A 21,705-nucleotide genomic window follows, 5' to 3' on the forward strand; every position below is an offset into this window, starting at 1 on the left:
TATTATAGGGGTTACTTTAAGTGGCCACACGATGTGATCGGCTGCACACAAGATGGGTTGCTAACTTGTTATGTGTTTCAATCTAAAGTTAAAAACTGGCTAGCCATTTTAAAGGTGTCGGCCAGGCGGCCAGCATATGCAAAAATACAAGGAAAAGGACTCTTTCGTCTACAGTGACTACAAGCTACAACAACTTTAAGACCAGATAGAGATATATCAATTCAATTTGCATTCTTTTGTAAATCTTTTCATATAATAATAATATTGACTCGTCTTATTAAAAAAATAATAATAAATAAATTATAATGAAATAATAATAATAATAATAATAATAATAATAATAATAATAATAATAATAATACGAACATGATGGGAAAAAACCCATAAAGCAATGTTGTTTAATTTGCATTTCAAGAAAGCGATGCGCGCAATTTGAGTGTGTTACCTTAGCAGTAAGTTTAGGGAGCATGTTAATTTTACTCCTCAGTATAACCACATAGAAATACACTTACAATTCAAGCAAAATTTATAAGAATCTAACTTACATTCTTATGAATACCTTAATTTGTTTGTATTTTGTTCTTGAATATAGAAATATGTATGTACATTGTGGTAATATGGTGTGTGCAACCTAAGGCCCATGTTCCATATATTGGTAATTATATATGTATGCATGGTTCCTTATATGTACGTTTTGCTATCTACTCTATAGTCCGTACTCTGGATTATTTAAACTTGTATATTTTATCAAACTTTCTGAAATGGAAATATAATTAGTTTTTTACTCATTATTTTGAAAATTTTGCAATGCAATGAAAAAAATATATAATAAAGCTGCTTATATATTCCATCATTTTATCTACTAAAATTCCTCATGTGAAAACTCATCTTCCTACGAGTATATTAAAGACGACGGTAAAATTTAAAGCCTAGTGAATAAAAAGAAATGGAGGGAATGTAAATCAAAAGGTTTCAAATTAATGTATATTTCTTTACACGGTGATATTTTCAAGTCTAAAATAAAAATTATAGCAAGTGAAATATAGTTGGATTCATCTTAATGTAATTTTTAATTTTGCAGCATCAGAATTTTGTACTCCGTAATACGCATATTGAAAATCATGCTAAATTCAAGACTTTTTTTGTGGGGGGGGGGGAGAAAATCATCTAGCTCTTTTCACCTAACATTAGCTGATTTGAAATTAGTTTTACTAATTCAAAAGTTAATTATTTTTGGTGAAATGAAATTAATTTTGCTTGAAATTTATCTATAGTTAAATTATTTATTGATTAAAGCTTTTATTTAACTGATTCTATTTTATATTTTTCTTTAAAGAAACAAATTGTATATATAAAAATTTAATTTTACTAAACTTAATTAATTTGTAATATTAATGAACTTAAGTTTTATAGAATATTATTATGATAAGATAAAGTGAACTGGGTCTTTTCACAATAAGTTAAAATATTAGATAAGGAAAAAAAATTCTAATCAAGATCGATAAGGGTTATCAAATATTAAATTACAACTTAAATAAGTTAAAATAAATGAAAATCACATAAATATAACAAACCCTAAAGTTCAATTTATAAAGTTAAAATAATTTCGTTAAATAAGTTCAAATAAGTAAAATTTTGATATTTCGTAGTGTAAAATACCCTCATTTTATTTTATTTTATTTTATTTTTTTACGAGAAGAAACGAATTTCATTAATGAAAGATAACCAAACGACACTTTCAAACAATTCTTAGGAAATCTAAAATTCCAACACAAGTACAAATCACCTTAGAACTAGTTACATCGCAGATTCGATCAACGATCGCCTTAATAATAACTTCATCCGAAGCAAGAAAATCTGTGAGTTAACACTAATTCGGCTCGAGATCCACCGATGAGTAGTTGTTTGGGTGAAAAAACTCATATGATCTTCTAGATATATAATTTCGAAGACGATGAAACCCTAAATCTTCAAACTTTAGCACATGAACAAACAAAGAAAAAAAAACCTAATTGAATAAAAACCTTCATAAAGATGGGGTCCATTTATTCAAAGCAATTAAAAATATTTTTGGGGCTTACCACCGATAAAAACATCGGTGGAAGCCCTTATAAATTTTTATAATTGAGATCATGAGAAAAAAGATGAAAGAGAAGGAGAGAAAAGGAAAAGAGTGAAGGAAAACTTTCAAAAAACAGAAAATATCTAGCAATAGAGGCTAGAAAAATCTTCCTAACTCTAGAGGGAACCAAAAAACCCTCCCAAAAAGAAAACCTCCTCATTTAATTATCACACTAGCTTAGTAATTATACCAAAAAAAAAAAAAAAAAAAAAAAAAAAAAAAAAAAAATTAAAATTAAAATTAAAATTAAAAATTAAGATTAGAAAAAGAGGATGCACACATTGATGTTGACAGTCAAATTTTATCTTACCTAAACTATATATTGTCCACTTTTAAATGTTGTACTCTGTCTTTATATGCATAAATACGAAGTATAAAATAGTACTCCATTTTTTTTTGGTGTAGGAATTAGGAAAATAGATTATCCTCCATTTTGCGAATTTTTTAAATAAAAATACGAATAATAATTAATTCTTTATAATAAAATATTGTATTTACTAGCACAAATTAAATTAGTTAGGACCCCCATGAAATTGATTATTGGGCAATTTGATCCAAATCCAACGGCGCAAATTGTTGTCCCTCTAATTTAAACCGCGTTATTACCTTCGACCCCACCACCCCCGTGAACCCCTCTATATAATTCTCCCTCACCTCCTTCCACTCCCCCAAGCAACCCACAACTTCCTACAGTATTTCTCTTTACTCTCTTTTTCCTTTTCGATCCAAACCAAATAACTACTCCCTCCGTTCCTTTCTTTGCTCCAATACTTGATTGTCGTGTAAAAAATAAATATAAATTATTATTATTTCCTCCGTTCTTTTTTATTTTACTTAATAATCTAATGGCAAGTAATGGAAAAACCTTAATAATGTCATCGGTTCAAATTATGTTAATGTCAACCGGTGTCCTCTCCATTGCTGTCCTTTTATTTATGTCCATGCCAGCCATTATAAGCTCGGCCTCCGCCACCGCAACCGCTGAGCTACCGTCACTTTTTTCCACCTTCCGCTCGTGGCTCCGCCCTCCTTATCTCTACTTTATCATCAACGCTATCATTTTAACCATCGTCGCCACCTCCCGCCTCCACCACAACCACCAAGCGAACCACCATGACGCGGTGGCTCCGGCGGCTGCTAAGGTTTCGAGCCAGCAACATCATGGTCATAGCCATCATGACGTCATCGCTGTTCGTGCTGATCAGTTTGCACCGTACGGTGTCGTTTCGGTGGCGGAGGCTGTTGTTCATAATGTTGTTGGAGCTGGTTTTTACGACGACGTCGTTTCCATGAAGGATGGTGAGAGGGTGGTTGAGGAGGAGGAGAGAGAAAAAAGAGTTGTTGAAGAAGAGGTTATGAGTAAGGGAAGAGAAGATATATCTAAGGTTGTTGAGAGATCCACGTGGACTCCTCCGTCTTCGTCGTTTCCATCTTCGCCGTTAAGGAGGCAAGAGAAGTTTTCACCGGAGATTTTCTCCGAGAAACCACCGGCTTCTTCGAGGTTCGGTCATCATCGGCGTCCTGCTAAGGCTAAACCCGCTCTTTCTGAAGGTAACTAAATTTATTTCTCTTGCTTGTAATTAGTTGTCACGTTATGTCTGATTTTATAACATTCATTTAAGTATGATAAACTAAAATATACGAAGTTTATTTAATCATTAGAGCGTTAGAAAATGAGATAATTTTTCCCAACATATTCTACAAATAGCATGTCCCCCTTTTCGTTGTATTCTAAGTAATCATAATTAAGAAAATTTGCGTACACATTTTGAGTTCTTTTACTATTTTACATATGCTATATGCATCGGTGTACATGTGTTCATGATCTAATCTGCGGATTAGAAGGGGAGAGGTTGTTTAATTAATTACTCCGTTGTTGAGATCTCAGGAGTAATCTGGGTGTTGCGTTATGAGATTGTGACGTTTGACTAAAAATGTTAATAAATTAATCTGAAATTTGTACTATAATTTGCTGGAATCTTCGTTTAGCTTTAAAATCAATCAACAAAGCGTAAAAATGAAGTGGCTTTACTGTAGTGAGGAAAAAAATAAGATCTAATGGAGCCGTTAGAAAAGTTGACCTTGACTAACTACTTTTCTACTCTTTTTATTTTCCTTTTTTTCCCTTAAAGTTAAAATTCTTTTTAATTCTCTACTTGGTGTGAATACATTGAAAATTATTATTGGACCTCTAACTGAATTTAAGGTAACAATTTCCTACTAATTTCAGTGGTCGGTGCATATAATACAAGTAATAAGGGTGTGACACTTCAATATATATATATATATATATATATATATATATATATATATATATATATATATATATATATATATATATATATATATATATATATATATATATATATATATATACTCCAAATAATCCATGATATAGCCTATTTTCGTAATTCTATTTAAGTTTTCATTTTAATTAAATTATCAGTTTCTCTATATTCATAAGTAATAATCCATTTAAAATATTATTGAATCTTAAGCTTGTAAGATTTAAAATATTGAAATTAATTTTAAATATAGATGTTACAACTTATTTTAAAGAAGTGATCATTTATATATTATGATATAATCCTCAAAAATTATTTATTCCACGTATATAAACAAAACATTTCTTTCTTAGTAATAATGAATTTTAATTTATTTTAAACATAATTTGACAATTCAATTTAATTTTCATATGATAGGTGGAAAGTCATTGAGAGTATCCAAGCCAAAGAAACATGATACCCTAGAAAGCACTTGGAAGGCCATAACCGAAGGACGACACATTCCATTAACAAGGCACCTTAAGAAGTCCGATACATGGGAGACTCATGACCGCCAAATCGACTTGCTCAACGATGAATCATTTCCAATGCCCGCGGTGGTGAAGAAATCCGAGACGTTCCATGAACGTTCCGATTACTTGCCACCGCCACCACCACCACCGGTGACTGTTAACAAGTTGAGGAAAGAGCCATCACTAGGTCAAGACGAGTTGAACCGTCGAGTTGAGGCGTTCATTAACAAGTTCAATGAAGATATGAGGTTGCAAAGGCAAGAGTCCATGCAGCAGTTTATGGAGATGATTAATCGTGCTACTTAACAATAATATTAATCAATAATGCTAATTATTATAAGAACTAAAAAAGAAAAAAAAAACTTAATTAGGTGAATTGTAATGTTGTTGTGTACATTACTAATCTTATAGGGTTTGTATTTTTATTTTTTTTTTCCCTTTTTTTCATTTTTGTCATTAATTAATTTTGCTAGTTAAAAGCTTATTGCTGATGATCATACTATAAAGTCCAAAAAAATGGAAATGCAATACAAGATGCTATATACGTAGTATATGATGTAATCTTAGATTTTTTTTTTTTTTGCCCCCCTTTCTTTTTGCATGAAAAAAAGGACTAGTTTAGCACTTGTAATTTTTCTTTCATGTTTGAAATACTCAAATACTGAAAAAATACTTTTCTTTTTGTAAGTTACTTAATTGGTTGATCATTTAATTCAATTTCTTTTGTAATTGTTAACGTTTAATTATAAGTTCTATATTTTTGTGATGTTAATTACCGATAATCTAAATTTAAATTTCGTATATGTTTCGTTTGTGACTCTAATGAAATAAAATGATAAAGATGTGTGTAAACTATTATCTGAATCATTATTGAAAGTTTGAAACTGTCATCTCATTCGTGACCCATCTCTTTCTATTAATTGTCTTCTTTCACCAGAAAATCAACTCTTTACAATTGTTCAAACAAGGCATCCAAATAGTAGGTACTAGTTGCAAAGTACATGCATAAAACTATTAGGTCCACTTCTTTATTATTTGTTCCAATATGATAGCTTAGTAATTCCAAATTCCCTATCAAATCCTTCTTATGTTTTTTCCTTCTTTTTTTTCCCCATTTATTAAAATTTAGAAAAGGATGTATAGCATAGTTATTTCAAAACATTAATCGATCATATACTTGAGTTCATAAATTTTTTAACTTCATCAAGAAAAATAAGTTACTAATTTCCCTTTTTTTTATTAATTAACACAAGATTTGTCCTAATATTTACAACATTCAATCAATTATGTTTTCTTAGGGTCCGTTTGGTATTGCTATATTTTTTTTTTTTTGATTTTTAGTTTCTTTCTTGAAATCATATGATTTATGTTATCATATAATTAATCAAAAATTGGTCAATCTTATTAAAATCATTATAATTTTGAAAACTGAAACAGAATAGTGAAAACAACCATCTCTTATTTTCTGTTTTTGATTTTTTGTTTTAAAAAAATAATCAATTTTTTGCTTAATATTTAATATATCTCATGTGTTTCTAAAAAAAAAATTATCTTCATGTACCAACCCAAAACTAGCTAGAATTTTTCGAGCCCATATCCTTTTATTATTAGTCATAAAAAATGCTAGTAATAATAACATGGTCCATACACCATACTAGCACTTATATATATATATATATATATATATATATATATATATATATATATATATATATATATATATATATATTTGTCTTTAAGGAGAGGACAAGATAATGTTGTAATAAACAAATTTTGATTTTAGATATAAATAAAGAATGAAATAAAGAATTTGTATTTTATGAATTGGACAAATATGAAATATTTTAAGTACATTATAGAAACAAGTAAAAAAAAGGAGTACTTTGGATAATTAATGTTGCGAAGTTACTTAACTAATGTGAACATTATGAACCAAAAATTAAACGACTATTTCACCAAATGCCACTGAGCATTTTAAAAATTCACCAAATGTCACTGAGTACTTTAAAAATTCTCCAAATGCCATCGAACTTTTCAGAATTCACCAAATGCCACCGAGTTTTTTAAAAATTCACCGAGTGCCATTAATGACTAACGTCAGTTAATTTCGTTAGTCATTAAGGCTAATTATGTCATGTGGTGGCTTATGATTGGTTGCTTATTAAATTAGTAAATTAATTACTTAATAAAAAACTAAAAAAAAAAAAAAACCACCCACCATGACCCAACCCGACCACTGTCTATCACTGCCACCACCATATCCCCGCCTCCAACCAGTCCCCACCGCGGCGCGTGACCCAGCCTGAACAACCGAGCCAGCGACCTAGCCTTGAGCAATCGCGCCGCCGGCGACCCAGCGTAGCCAGTCCGCGCCGACAACGCACCCAGCGACCCTTCGCGCGATTTGCAAACTCCCTTTCTCCCTTGAAAATCCCTCCCCTTACCACGGCCAACGACCAAACCCCCCTCCCCACGCTGGAGAACCCAAATCAGTTCATCCCCTTCAAGCTCCACCCTTTCAACCACCACGTCGGAACCCTAAATTAAAATCCCCAAATATCGAAATCTTGGGTTTTGACACCTTAAACCCCAATATCGATTTCCCTAAATTCATAACCCCCTCCACTCCATCTCTCCCTGCTCCGACGAACCCAAACCACCCCTTTCCCTCCCATCTCCACCCCCTGAACCACCTCGCTTAAAATCGATAACCAAATTTTGGTTTTCGATTTTGGAGATTTCGTTTGGGGTTTTATTAGGGTGTCGAGGATGGTTGTTTAGGGGGGGAGTGGATGAAGATGGTAGGGGGCATAGGGTCAGGGGGAAGAGTGGCCGCCGACGGTATTGGTCGCCGGTGGGGATGGAGGCAAGGGGTTGGGCTGGCGCAGGGGCGGTGCGTGGTGCGGTGGGAAGAGTGGCTGGGGTTCAAATTTTTTTTTAATTTTTTTTATTATAATTTTTTTGATAAATAAAATAATAATAAAATGAACCAATTATAATATGCCACATGGCATAATTAGCCTTAATGACTAACGGAGTTAACTACCTTAATGACTAACGGAGTTAACTACCATTAGTCATTAATGACACTCGGTGAATTTTTTAAAAATTCGGTGGCATTTGGTGAATTCTGAAAAGTCCCATGGCATTTGGTGAATTTTTAAAGTACTCAATGACATTTGGTGAAATAGCCGAAAATTACATTGTGTGCAAATGTTTTATTATGTATATATAATTTTCTCTTTAGGAGCCAAGGTGATATTATTTAAACGATTTCGATCAACGTCCTTAAAGATTCAAAGCTGCTCATTAATCAGATGAAAAAAAAAAAAAAAAAAACCCCCTCTTTTCTAGTTTAATGTTTCAATATGATATCTATTGAAAAACATTTCTCAACAGTATTGGAAAATGGATAACATGCAAAAATATAGCATTATTGTTGTTGCCCAGGATCGAACTGGGGACCTTTAGTGTGTAAGACTAACGTGATAACCACTACACCACAGCAACTTAGATGACAACTAATGTCATTTTAAATTTTTTATTATTCAGAAACTGGTTTGTTGCTATCGAATTTGCTATCTATTCAATATCACTATGGCTGTCAGGCTGTGTTTGGTAACTAGCTTATCTAGGCAACATTAGCTTATTTGATCAGTATTAGCTTATTGACTATTAAATAAGGTAATTCAAGGTGTTTGGTGCAAAACTTATTTAAATAGTTCATTCCACTAAATAAGCTCTTAACTTATTCAATTCTTATGGTGAAATGACACTTATACCCTTATTGAATAAAAAAATCTTATATGTACTAACTACCCCACAATCAGTTTATTGGTCATTTCACATAATCAATCAGCTTTAAACAATCAGCCATTTACCAAACACTTTTCTACAATAAGCTAATAAAATAAGTTAGTCAAACCAGTTAACACAATCAACTAGTTAAAGTCAGCTAACACTATCAGCTTCATCTTTTAGCTTTTCCCCAAACACGGCCTATAACTTTTATATTTTAACTACTATAGAAATTGCTAATAATTCACATGATTAATTATGGTTCACCTTTAATAAAATAAGAGGCACATTTAAAATTTCTTAATAAGAAACCCTCAGAAGTTAGATTCACATCCACAAACTTACTATGGAAAAATATACAAGTACTCCAGTTATCACACTAATAATAACCTTTCTTCTTGACATATACTAGTACGTGTGTGTAAATTTTAAAAGCTAGGAAGAAAGAACCAAAAGATAAAAAAAAGTAAATCAATAGTTCAATCAATAAGCTACTATTACAAGTTTACAACTATTTGATAATTGCTTACAAAAAGGTCATGTCATTAATCTCATTATCCTAAATTGACTAAAATAAGAGAATATAAAAGATTGGGATTAAAAAAAAAAAAAAAAAAAGTGATAGATTAATTAAAATTGAGAGAGTACATTCTAGTTTCACCATTAAAAGTAACTTAAGACTTAAGATGTATGCTAGTATTATTAAATGTGGAGGGCCCAAAAGTTGTGGGACAATATCTTAGTGTCCCTTAAAACTTCAATCAAATGCTGGCTACATGGAACTATCTCCTCCTCTTTGTTCACTTTAGGGTAAGACTCTTTAATTCTTTTGAAGTTGATATGAAAGGTACAAGAGATATAACGGAAATAACTAACTTTTTAACTAACTTCTACCTCAATTTCTAGCTAATTTGTTGTGTTGTGGAGTTGGGATACATATTTCAATTTTTCAATGGTTCTATATGCTTGCCGAACATCCAAGGCAATGTTTTATCTAGAAGGAGGTGTGACTAATATTAATCTTTTACTAATTTTATTCAATGTATTATGATGTTTCTTGGAAATTTCTATGTTCATATATATTTTGCTTATTTGTGAACATTTGTCATTTACAAGAAGAGTTCACCGGTCATAATCTTTATTACTTACGTATTATTTTCCAGTACTTCTCTAAAAACGTATGGATGAATTTACATTTTCTTTTACTTTTAGTTTTCATACACAAAAATTTCAATTTAGGGCCAAATGTAATTTATATCTTAATATTCAAAACACCATGATGTGTTGTATTTCTTTAAATGGATTGTGTTAATAGTGATTTGGAGGTAACAAGACTATCAACACGATCGATTTAGGTCCACTTGGCCCAAGTGAAGGTGTGAAGCTACTGTGTACATGTACTTTGCAAGCTTTTCGAGATTTTGCAAGATTGGATTCTCAATCGCACGGTGTAAAACTTTTGTCTTACATTTGAAATCAACCTAAAATAGGTTTGTTTGACAACTAAGACATTATTTATTGAAATGTTAGATGAAATAACAACTTATTGATTGGAAATAACCTGTTCAAAAACTTCAAACTAGGCAAGATTTATTATCAATTAACGGAACTTGCATATTGTTTGAACTCATTGTAGCAACTCTCTATATTTGAATATAGAATACACATTAATAAGATCTTATACTACGGGCCTGTTTCTAATTTATTGAATTGAGCTGAATTGAACTGAACTGAATGGAGCTGAACTGAACTGAACTGAACTGAACTAAACATAATATTTTATGAGAGAAGGAAATTAGAAACTGAACTGAATTGATGAACTGAAATGAAAATAAACTGAAGAGAACAGGCCCTACGTATGTTAGTCAGTGGTAAAGGTTTACTCAATCGGTGTCAAAAGAGTTACCTGATCAGTATTATAGGAGTTATTCGGTCAATGTTATAAGGGTTGTTTTAATTTTTTATAAGTGGTCACGTGGTGTGACCAGCCACACACAAAACGGACTGTTTTTTTATTTTTATAAATTTGTAAGTATTTATAGAAGCTAAAGGGAGAGAGAAGGTATAATATGCAAATTTTTTGAGCCCAATTCATAAGGGTATCTTTTGATTAGGGCCTTAGGGGTAAATAAACTCATTAAAGTGTTTATCATGTTCAGAAAATGGGGAGGTCCATATTCTTAATGGGCCTATGGACAAATCCGGCTGGGTCAGGTCAGATGGGCTTGGGTTTTGGCTAATGGGCCTAATAATAAGTCCTGGCTTATGTTCATCTGATTATCTGCAAATTGTTCTCTAGTTATTGGGTCAATTACCCCTCTTGTAAATTTTAAGTCATACAAATTGGATGGTCAGATTATCTGCAAATTGAAAGGTACAAGTGTACAACTGCACAAAAAAGACACAAATTTTAGATTAAATTAATTGGAACTAGAGGGGAATTGAGGGATTTCTCAGTCTATAAAAACACGTCTTCAATGGCTATAATAACAGTCTTATGTCATTGAATTCAATCTTATAAACTTCTTTATTAGTACGAGAATGAGTGTTATCTAAACACAATTCTATAAGCCGATAGTAAGTAAAGACACGCTTTACTATTGAGAGACTGTTACATATACCCGGATGCACCATACACCCATAAATAATTTGTTCAATGATTGTTTTTCATTTAATTATCAAATAAAAAGCAAAAACTAACTTTGAATTATTTTAGTGTACGGTGCACCCAAATACTATTGGCCGATAATTATATTATTATACTCTAAGAAATTTGTGAAAAGTGATGAAGACAAGAAGTTGCAATGTATAGAAATATGGAATAGGCTAGGGTAGAGGCTAGACTAGAGAACACAACCCAAGAGTGGTGGGTGTGACAAGGAATGGCGTAAGCAAAACAAGACTAGTTTCTTAAGTTGATGCCCCACACGCAACCTCTCTGCCCCTCAATCCTACCCATCTCTCCTGCTTTCACCTGCTGCACCTCCACCCCCACTTCCAATTATCCGCCTTCTCTCTCTTTTCTGTAAGTCTTTCTTTCTCTTTCTATCTCTCTCTCTCTCTTCCCCTATTCTCTCAATTTTTCCCCTTTTAATTTTGGTGTGTCTTTGCTTACGTTATGATATGGATTGGGTGCTAATTTTGTGCTTTTATTACCTAATTTTTGGTAATTGTAATTGGGTTCTCCTCCTTGCTTTCAATTTTCACCTAAAATTGTTAGAACCCCTCTTGATTTTTTGGATAAAGATGTGATCTTTAGTCTTGATTTTTATTGGGTTTGTTTTCTTTTGTTTGTTGATCTTGGAAAAATCTGTGGGTGTTTAGTTGATTATGATCTGTGATTTTGTTTACTATGGGTTGATTTGATTAAAAATGTAATTCTGACGATTGTGTGTTTGCATCTTTGTGTTTTGATTGTTGTTCTTCAGTTGTGACAAGTAATCTCTGCGCGTGTCCCTTTTCTTCTCCAAATTTTACCCCATAAATTTAAATTTTTGAAACCCTAACCCTAAATAATATCAAACCAAAAAAATCCCCAAAAAATTTCAAGATTTTTTAAAAAACCCATATAGTACTACCCAAGATGGAAGTGAAACTGTGGAATGATAAACGTGAAAGAGAAATGTATGAGAATTTTGCTGAGCTTTACGCCATTATTAAGGCCACTGAGAAACTAGAAAAGGCTTACATTAGGGATGTAATTTCCCCTTCAGACTATGAAACTGAATGCGTTAAATTGATTGCCCACTTCAAAACCCTTTCGTCGTCGTTGAAAGACACTGTCCCTAGCATTGAGAGCTTTGTTGATAAGTATAAAATGGATTGCCGGGCTGCGTTGAATAGGCTGGTGACTTCTGGGGTGCCTGCTACAGTAGAGCATAGGGCAGCTGCTGCTGCTTCTAACACCACTTCAGCTGCCACTGTGGCCGAGTGTGTTCAGAACTTCATCACAGCGATGGATTCGTTGAAATTGAATATGGTGGCGGTTGATCAGGTCTATCCCCTGTTATCAGACCTCTCAACGGCGTTGAACAAGCTTAGTTTATTGCCACCTGATTTTGAGGGGAAGACCAAAATGAAAGAGTGGCTTGGACGGTTGTCTAAGATGGGTGCTGCTGATGAACTGACTGAGCAACAAGCAAGGCAGCTTCACTTTGATCTCGAGTCTTCGTACAACTCTTTCATGGCTGCTTTGCCTTCTGCTGGAACTTGATTCACTTGGGTGAGCTTGTAAATATAATTTATATAAATACTATTTTGAAACTCTTTTCTTTTGGCTCGTTGTATTAAGTAGGTGATGCTTGATATGGCTGCTTTTGCTGGAATGTGAATGATGATATTATAATCTTCTTTGAATGTTGATGGATTTTATGATGCTGGAATTGGTCTGTAGGAGGAAATTTTTTGTACCTGTCAACAGAATTCTTATGTTGAATAATACACTTTGTTCCTTGTTCTTGTCTTTCTGAGAGTTAGAGCTGTCTAACCATACTAATCTTTGCAACTGTTGCAAAAATGCTGAATCCATTTGTGTTATCTCAATAGTTTTAAATGTTATTAACAGAAATTTTTGGTGATTGCCAGTATTATTAGTGTAGTACGCTCTTTTGGAACAAACTGTGTACCCCTTTCCTATTCTTATATTGAAGCCTTTTATGTCCTCAATTTTTCAAGTGAATGGTTTATTCATATTCTACCCGGGAAAGGTCATTTAATCATGTACCTTGTCCATTGTTCAGTTGAAATGATTTCCTGGATGTTCCTGCCCCGTGTTTTGTGCTGATTAGTGAAATTGTGCATTTCAGTTTTTGAATGAACTCATTGTTCATTATTGTTACTCTTGAATAATTTACATCAAGTACAATTTTTTGCAGAGGAAGCATTCTTCAGTTACCAATACATCCTATATATAGCTGAAACATGAAAAACTAGATACATATTGACCCTTGTTTATGTAGAATAAGAAATCTTTTCATGAGATTATATTTGCTGAAAGCAGGCTTTCTGCTACAAACAAGCCTTTACATGTTGCAGACTTCAATTATGCGATGTAGTAGACCATTCAGACAAACCATCACTTGGAAATGTATTTGGTGCATCCTAACATTCTTCTTGTTGCGATGCTTGGTATTCTCTCGTCATTGTTTTCTCTCTTCGTTGTTATCTTCTGCTCCTGTAGTCTTTTTTGGTCTTTCTGTAAGAAGCACATTTTTGGGATTGATACAGTTTATTTTCTTTACTTTGAATCATTCATCAATTTAGGAATGCCGATAGTGCACTGCATATGTCATTCTGACAACTTCCATGGGTTGAAGTTGTGTAATTTTGTTGTCTTGTTGTCATGGATTTTTTTGTACTGGTATTTTCCTTTCTTGTTAACAAAAGTACAATTTGTTACGGAGTAATAATGTTACTTTAGTGATTATTCTTACAGAGTACTTGTTAACAATCTAATTATTCTTGTGCAATTATCATTAGAAAGCATGATAATGTTTTACTACGTATTATTTAGGTTTTGAAATTTTCGAATTCCCGACATCTCATAGACCTGATATGCTTAAATCCAAACAACATAAACGCGAAACCTCTGATTTAAATTTAATTTTATGCCATTCAAATCTTAATTCATCCTTACTATGCCAATACTCATTTCAAGATTTTCTGCTTGGAATGCAGTGACTGCTTTTGAATGAAGATAGACATGTACTCCATAATCATCTTCTCCAAGTCAAATGAATATTCAGGAATTTACAGACCATGTGAACAATCCTTTATGCTATTCAACTTTCTCATGAACACTTTTAAGTATTAAATTGTCAATAGTTTTGCAAAGAATATATATGATTGAAATAATTTGCCAATAATAGAAAAGGGCCAGAGAAATGGCAGTCCAAACATAAAAATACTATGTATTAAATTTCCTTTCCAAGCAATTAATTGCACACAATCGTTGATCAAATGTGAAATCCTATTGACGATAGGTAAAAAATACATGAAATCCTATTGACGATAGGTAAAAAATACATGATGTGGTTGTTAAATTAGAATAAATCAAAATGTATACAATTTTTACTCAAAGGGGAGGGCAAAATAGAGTAGCTAGACCCTGATCAATGGTGATTTGAAGATTATCGTAAGACATCAAGGTTTTTTCGTCACACTTGTATGTACCATTACCTCTGGCCAGCACCTCGCCATCACAGTCTATGATTCCTCCTTTTGTTGAGTCTTTAGTACGAGAGCCGGGCTCCAATATAAAGGATTTCACCTGATGCCAAAACAAGCTGAAAAGATAAGTTTTTTTCTTTCTTTAACATAAGCATTTTAAGGGGTTCCATTTTTCAAAAATAAATTTCTTATTATGGGTGAATTTCAGCTTTGAATCTGCTCTAAAAATTAAAAACACGGAGAAAATGTTGAAATTCAGATTTCCTACAAGAGCTTCTACTCATGTCCGTTTTTTCTTTTGGCACCCCACTTCCTCGTGACCTCAATAGTAGACGCAATAGCCATTGCAGTTACAGTACAAATTATAAGCCATTGCATTTTTTTTTAATAATCGCAACACAAAAGAACTCACCTTGAAGTACAGGACGTGTGGCGATTTCACATGCTTTCCATTGCTTAAACTAGTCAATACTGACATCAAACCCAATTTCGGGCAATCTTTCATAAGGATTACATCTAAATAACCATCTGAAAACTGCATGTTACAAAAGTAATAACAGGTGTAAATTGTCATATATTAGAGAGAAATAATCGCATTTAATAAAGAATGGGAATGCAAGATGCAACTAAACAATCTCCTTGATCACATGAAATGTACTACCTGTAACATTCTCCTTGAAAACCTTTTGAATACTTTCTAGCACTTAATCGTTACCTAACACCCCCCCCCCCCCCCCCCCCCGAGTCTCTTTTTCCTACCAATTCCCCAGAGATGAAATGAGTGTTTCCTTTACATTTGCGAAGGAAACCATATTATGCCATTACCTTGTTCTGATACAAAGTTCTGAGAGCAATTATTTGATGACATGAAATATAGATTTTCTTTAGCCTAAATTTTTCACCCTCTTTATGGAGACTATCTTGTTGCCTTGACTTTTCATGCTATAACATGACTCAAATGAGACTATCAAAATGCCACTGTGCCACGGAATAAAGAGCTACAGATGGCATCAAAAAATAAGTTCAACATGTAATTAGCTTACTTTACGTCAAAATAACCAACCTTGGCATTAGGAGCTGGCATTGAACCTTCACTTCCCCAAGGTACATTTTGGATCCAAACTGATATAAACGGTCCTTCAATGGTCTGCCAATTCATGTTTTCCAGGTCAATGTTAGGCCCTAAATAGCCACTTTCTTGAGCATCAGTCTGCTTTTTCTTCAAACTGCAAAACGGCAAATCTTGAACTGATATAGCTTTATGGCTTATTTTCTCTGTATAATCTTCGAAATCAGATGCAGGGATGAAATGTATACGCCCATTATATTTCCTCAACTGAAATATTCTTTTCACGGCCTGGGGATATTAAAAAGAGAAGTACAGCGTCAACAAAGCCATACTTAGATGAAAAAAAAACTAAGATGAGCAAGTATAGCCTCTACTAGAAACAAAAAGGAGGAGAGGGGGAGAGAGAGGGGGGTGGGGGGGGGGGGGGACCAATCTGTTGATTCAAGTACCAGAATTTAGAATTTACTCTCCAGCAGCAGCTATTTAAGTAACGGGCAAGCTAAGATACATCTAACTTCAGGAGCATCTAAGTGGCATCGGTTATATAGAGTATCGTGAGACTAATGCATTTTCAACAATTTTCCTTCCAAAGCTTGAAGAACTCAAAAGCCTATAATATCCTAATCAGCTATTTCTACAACACACTGAATTCTAGTCTAAATTGCTAACACCTCACCATTGGAGTCAAGCTCATTAGGACATATGGTAGATCATATTTACAATTTTAAATAACCAGCTTCAGTGTCCATGTACTCAGCAAATAGAATAATGAAATCAGCAATACCATTTCAAAGCCATAATAAAAAAGAAAACATAGAAGGAAGGTGGTTGGGGTAATCCTTGTTGGAAAATTTGTGAAGGTCAGCATGTATAAACAGTACAAATTACCAGTTTAAACCAATATATATTTGAAGGAAACAATGCTAGAAGAGAATTAGGAGGAGTTTAGAGCAACATACATATAAATCTAAACGAGCCCCTCCCATCCACCTCCATATTTCTGATTCAATGTCTATGTCTGCCACAAGACCTAGCACATAAAGCATTCAACGATAGAGGGTAGGTAATTGAAGCATACAGCGAAACGTAAAGCAGCAAAGAAGACATAGTAACTATGTTACTCGAACTCAAAAAAAAAAAAAAAAAATTTGAATCAGAAGCACGGAGATTGAATCAGACATTTAGTGAACATCTTATTTTATATATATATATATATATATATGCATGGTACTGGTCCACAATAAAGTGCCTAGTGTCCATTCAACAAAAAGTGTCAAGTATCTAGACAGATACTTGAAGTCAAAAAAACAGTTTGAGTAACATAGCATAGTATAATCTGAATGGATGACCATCTCATACCCCATGCAAGCATTAAGACACTGAAAAACCTTGTCTTCCCTTGTGAAATAGTAGCAATATCGAGGGAGGTTTTGTGACCTGTAATAGAAGACACCAATTGATTGGGTAAAATAATCAACATGAAGTAAAAGCCTTAATTACTTGCCAGCAGAACAATACTAACCCCGAATGATAGCAACAGTGGCATCAACTGCAGAACAAGGATCACCAACTGAATCCAACAAAGATTTAGCCACACCATTTCCAGTACCTACATCCAGTAGAAGAGTGAGAAAAGCATAGCTACAGGCCTACAGTTTTGGCCTTGCACAAAATTATCAATTTACATCAAGATAAATTTAGTGAACATAAGAATAACCATACTGAATTCTATGAACATCATACATAAGAATGATATGATTAGTTCAGACAGAATTTCCAAAATATGATGTGGAAAAATCTTGAGATTTGGTATTTTTCTCGGAAAAAAAAACAATCATTTCAAATCAAAACACGACAATACAACCTGGTTATTGTTTCATCTCTTTATCCAGCTGTTGAACTCCTTTCTTTCAAGACCAATGAATAATAAAATAAGAGTTTCTAAAGCATTCAATTGATAGCATCCCAAAATTTCACTTTAAAACAAAACATAGAATGCAAATGTGCTACATAAATCAGCCCAGACAACAAGATTTACACCTTAGGCTAGGATTTCAAGCACACAACTAAAAATATAATTCAACTTTGAGAAAAATTTAAGATGTTATATTCAGAAGCACGGAGATACATCAATAAACATAAGAGGGTAGAATAGATACCTGCAGGAATCACTCCAATAGGCATCTTTATTGCAGTAACCCAATCATGCCTTTGCAGCAAGCCATTTACTACCTACTAAAGTTCAGAACCCCTGTAATTAACATCTAATGCTGTAAAAAGTGCATTAATATCAGAGACACTGAGCAAATCATCTAAAATTGGCTGAGCTTGTTTTGTGCTACAATTAGGGCTGGCAATCGATAACCCGACCCGAAGTTGCTGAGAGAAATTCGAATACGAACAGCCCGAATTCGACCCGATTTGACCCAAATTTCATATTTCATAATAATATTAAGTTCTACACTATTTTGATAGTTTCTAAGCATAACCTGAAATCGACTCAAAATCTGACCCCGAACCCGACCCGTTGACCCAAATTGCCACCCCTAGCTACAATTGTATTTCCACCTTACCATAGTGAATTCCCAACTTTTCTATCCTGAGTTAGGAATCACATGTGGTACAGTGCAGCTACGGCCATATCCTAAGTATAGGTAAGATAGGTTTATTTAAAGTCTAATGTCCTACTCACCATGAATTTCATGCACCACTCCCACACAGAGCCATTATTAAAAGTAAAAGTTTTGTGTAGAACGGAATCAAGTGAGTCCGGTCATACAAAAAAAAAAAAAAAATTGAGGAAAAAAAAAATCTTAATGGTTAGAAATTAGATAATAATAGTCAGATATTAGATTATAATGGTTAGATATTAGATTATAAATATCACAAACTATATTATAATTGTCAGAAAATACGTTATATATATATATCAGATTATAGGTTTTATATATCAGAAAGTAGGCTAAATATATCAGAAATTAGATTATAATGGTCAAGTATTAAAACCCCTCCTTCCTTCCTCTCTTTCTCTGTCCTCAACAACCCACCATCTCTCTCCTCTTTCTCTGCAACTCACATTAGTTTCAAAAATCATGTAATTTGAATCGATTAGTATTTTGTTAATTAGAGAAAGCGAAGAAGGAAGCGACGAAAGCAGGTTGGTGTTCGAGTATCAAAGCTTTTGGTTGACGCTGTTAATGGCGGAGTTCAAGAATCAATACTCCATCAAACGCAAATCAAGCTCGAAATTCGAGCTTTTACTTAATGGTTTTACTCATCAATGGCGGTGTTCGAAATTCGAGCTGTTAATGGCGGAGTTCAATGTTTTACTCATCAATGGTTTTACTCGAAATTTGAGCTTTTACTAGTACGGTTGATTACTCATCAATGGCTTGCTGCTTCTCGATCTCTTAATACTGCAATTAAGGTCTAGGTTTGGGCTCTTTTGGGTGAGTGGTGGTGGACTCACGTGAAACGGACTCACACAAAACCTTTTCATATTAAAAATTCCCCCCTCCTTAAATACAAAATAAAAGTGAGCAAGGGTATACAATTTGAAATAGAGGGAATATATCTAATAAAATCAATATGAAAGTACACATGCCAAAACATACGACTTCGTTACTTTTCATCCTTAATAATAGGTAGCAATCATAGCATATAATTGAAATTTTTATTTTTGAGTTCAAGCACAATAAGCATCACTCCTTGAATAAATCTCCACCATGCAACTTGTAGTCAGTTATTCATGGTTGTTAGTAAAATATATCATTAAGGGAACCATACTAATATAGTAATATGGATGAACTACAATTTTCGAATATACATTATTTAAAAAGTGGTCATTATTTTTGGGATGTCCCAAAATTAAACATGAGGGTCTTAGCCTTTGGCAATATAGAAAATAACATTTTAAAAGGTTTTATAGGAAGATCCAACGGTGAGTCTATGTCTGTCTTATCCTTCCTCATAACTGATGTAAAGTTTTTGTTGGGAATTCTGATAGTTTCAACTCAAAGAATAATCTATCTATTTATCAACAACGCAAAAAATAGATATCACCCAAAACCACAACGCACACCATATAGAAAAGATCTCTTGTGGAAGTTTTCTTCAAAATCAGTAATGCATTAGTAAGTGCTCAACAGCATACCTCAACCAAGATACCATCACCACTAACACAAACGACGCCATCATACTTGGTAAGATCTAGTCCATAAGCAAGTTCCTTAGCATGTAGCTGATATTTAGTTTCTATTAACAATAACATCAACCCAAATACCAATAAAACATAAGTTAACTAAGTGATGAGCTACAAAATAAAGCAGAATAACTGAGCAAAAGCGCAAAATTACAAACCTTGCAATGTAAACTGGATTTCGGCATCCTCAAGCAAGGGCCGCACAGTATCAACAAATATCTGTAAGGCAGACTTCTTTCCGCCATACGGGTTAACCAAAACAAACAGCCTCTTCGGTCGACCTACAACCATGTTAACAGCAAGTTACTACAGCCATCAATTACCATATTTGCAAGATCTACCAAGGTTTTTAGCTTATTAGATAAACTACAAATGAAATTAGTTATGCTACCAATCCCTGAAAATCTACATCTTGGGTCTAAAATACCTTAATTTATACTCAATCAGTTCAATATAGATGTCCAAAGTATTGTTCTTGTATGATCTGGTTGAATTCGTCTCAATTTTTATTTCCAATCATGACAAAAGATATCAACTTTACAATACAAAACTACTCATACATTTATACATGTACCAATCATCATCATTATATCGATGAGCAAAGATGTGCATTGAAAACCGTAAAAAAAACCCAACATAGATCAACTACTAGTATTAAAAAAACAGAGTGTGTGATCATATTACAAAAAATGAAATCAAATTAATTGATCAGCCATGAAATTGAAAAGTAATTACCAAGAGAATCGAGAAATTCTCGAAGTTTCTGGAACCAAAGCTGAAGAGACTCCTGAGAAGAAGCTTCCAGAACTAAACTCTTCCTCACCGAACCTTCAGTGGGTGAGCAACAGAGGATCCCACCACCACTTCCACTGCTCTTAACAGCACATTTGAGGATGATTCTAGAATCTTCCATTGAAACCCCTACAACCTCCTTCTCCAAAGACAAGGACTTTTCATCGCCGCCGTCAACCCACCGGAGAATTCCGTCGGAATTAAAGGTTAATGAAATTAGGGTTCCGTTAAGTGTGATTCTTTCGGAGATTTTAAATGGGATTTCTGCTTCGGATTTATCCATTGATTTTGGGATAAATTAGGGCAAATTTTGGAAAATTGGGGGGATTTAAGGGTTGGATTTTGAATAGTGGTAGGTGAAATTTGGGGTAGTTTGATTGAATTGTGCGACATTCCTGGGGTTTATTAAGAAAAGATTAAAGATTGGATTTTGAACCGACAAAACAGGAAACATATTTAAGTTGCACCCACGTAAAGGATTGAATTCAAAAGTTTGACAAAGTAGTGCAGTTGACTGTTCTATAGTTGTGACTAGTGAGCTCGGCTTGGTTTTAGACTTTCTCTTTAACGATCTGTGTATCCGACTGCAGTGTTCATTCAATATCCGAGTGTGTGACTAATTGACTATTACAATATATTTACGCTTTGTTTTAATCATTAGAATCTTTCAAAAATGTATAATGACTTTCTCGTGAGATATGCAATAAATATATAGAGTATAAAACAATTGGTATATTGTACTCCGTATGTCATTGATG

General features: G+C 33.4%; 3 protein-coding genes and 1 non-coding gene across 4 annotated transcripts; 2 read left to right on the forward strand and 2 right to left on the reverse strand.

Annotated features, from left to right (window-relative positions):
- Window positions 1-2,808: 2,808 nt before the first annotated feature.
- Window positions 2,809-5,606, forward strand: LOC145579467 (uncharacterized). The gene is made up of 2 exons (XM_081636713.1): window positions 2,809-3,673; window positions 4,825-5,606. The coding sequence occupies exons 1-2, from the start codon at window positions 2,968-2,970 to the stop codon at window positions 5,223-5,225; spliced, it is 1,107 nt and encodes a 368-aa protein (XP_081492839.1). The 5' UTR covers window positions 2,809-2,967; the 3' UTR covers window positions 5,226-5,606.
- A 2,750-nt stretch (window positions 5,607-8,356) lies between these two features.
- Window positions 8,357-8,429, reverse strand: TRNAV-UAC (transfer RNA valine (anticodon UAC)). Its single transcript has one exon. It is a non-coding gene; the product is annotated as a tRNA-Val (tRNA).
- Window positions 8,430-11,588: 3,159 nt separating this feature from the next.
- LOC145579468 (vacuolar protein sorting-associated protein 28 homolog 1) lies at window positions 11,589-13,179 on the forward strand. The gene is made up of 2 exons (XM_081636714.1): window positions 11,589-11,742; window positions 12,146-13,179. Exon 2 carries the CDS (start codon window positions 12,301-12,303, stop codon window positions 12,928-12,930), a length of 630 nt encoding a protein of 209 aa, XP_081492840.1. The 5' UTR covers window positions 11,589-11,742; window positions 12,146-12,300; the 3' UTR covers window positions 12,931-13,179.
- Window positions 13,180-14,600: 1,421 nt separating this feature from the next.
- LOC145577438 (sphingosine kinase 1-like) lies at window positions 14,601-21,437 on the reverse strand. The gene is made up of 10 exons (XM_081634872.1): window positions 20,891-21,437; window positions 20,314-20,436; window positions 20,108-20,208; window positions 18,114-18,186; window positions 17,477-17,563; window positions 17,314-17,391; window positions 16,914-16,984; window positions 15,949-16,242; window positions 15,298-15,420; window positions 14,601-14,985 (listed from the first exon to the last, which is right to left on the reverse strand). Exons 1-10 carry the CDS (start codon window positions 21,228-21,230, stop codon window positions 14,791-14,793), a joined length of 1,485 nt encoding a protein of 494 aa, XP_081490998.1. The 5' UTR covers window positions 21,231-21,437; the 3' UTR covers window positions 14,601-14,790.
- Window positions 21,438-21,705: the final 268 nt, after the last annotated feature.

The sequence above is a fragment of the Chenopodium album genome, chromosome 14, assembly GCF_948465745.1.
Source record: "Chenopodium album chromosome 14, dcCheAlbu1.1, whole genome shotgun sequence".
In the NCBI taxonomy this organism is placed as follows: domain Eukaryota; kingdom Viridiplantae; phylum Streptophyta; class Magnoliopsida; order Caryophyllales; family Amaranthaceae; genus Chenopodium; species Chenopodium album.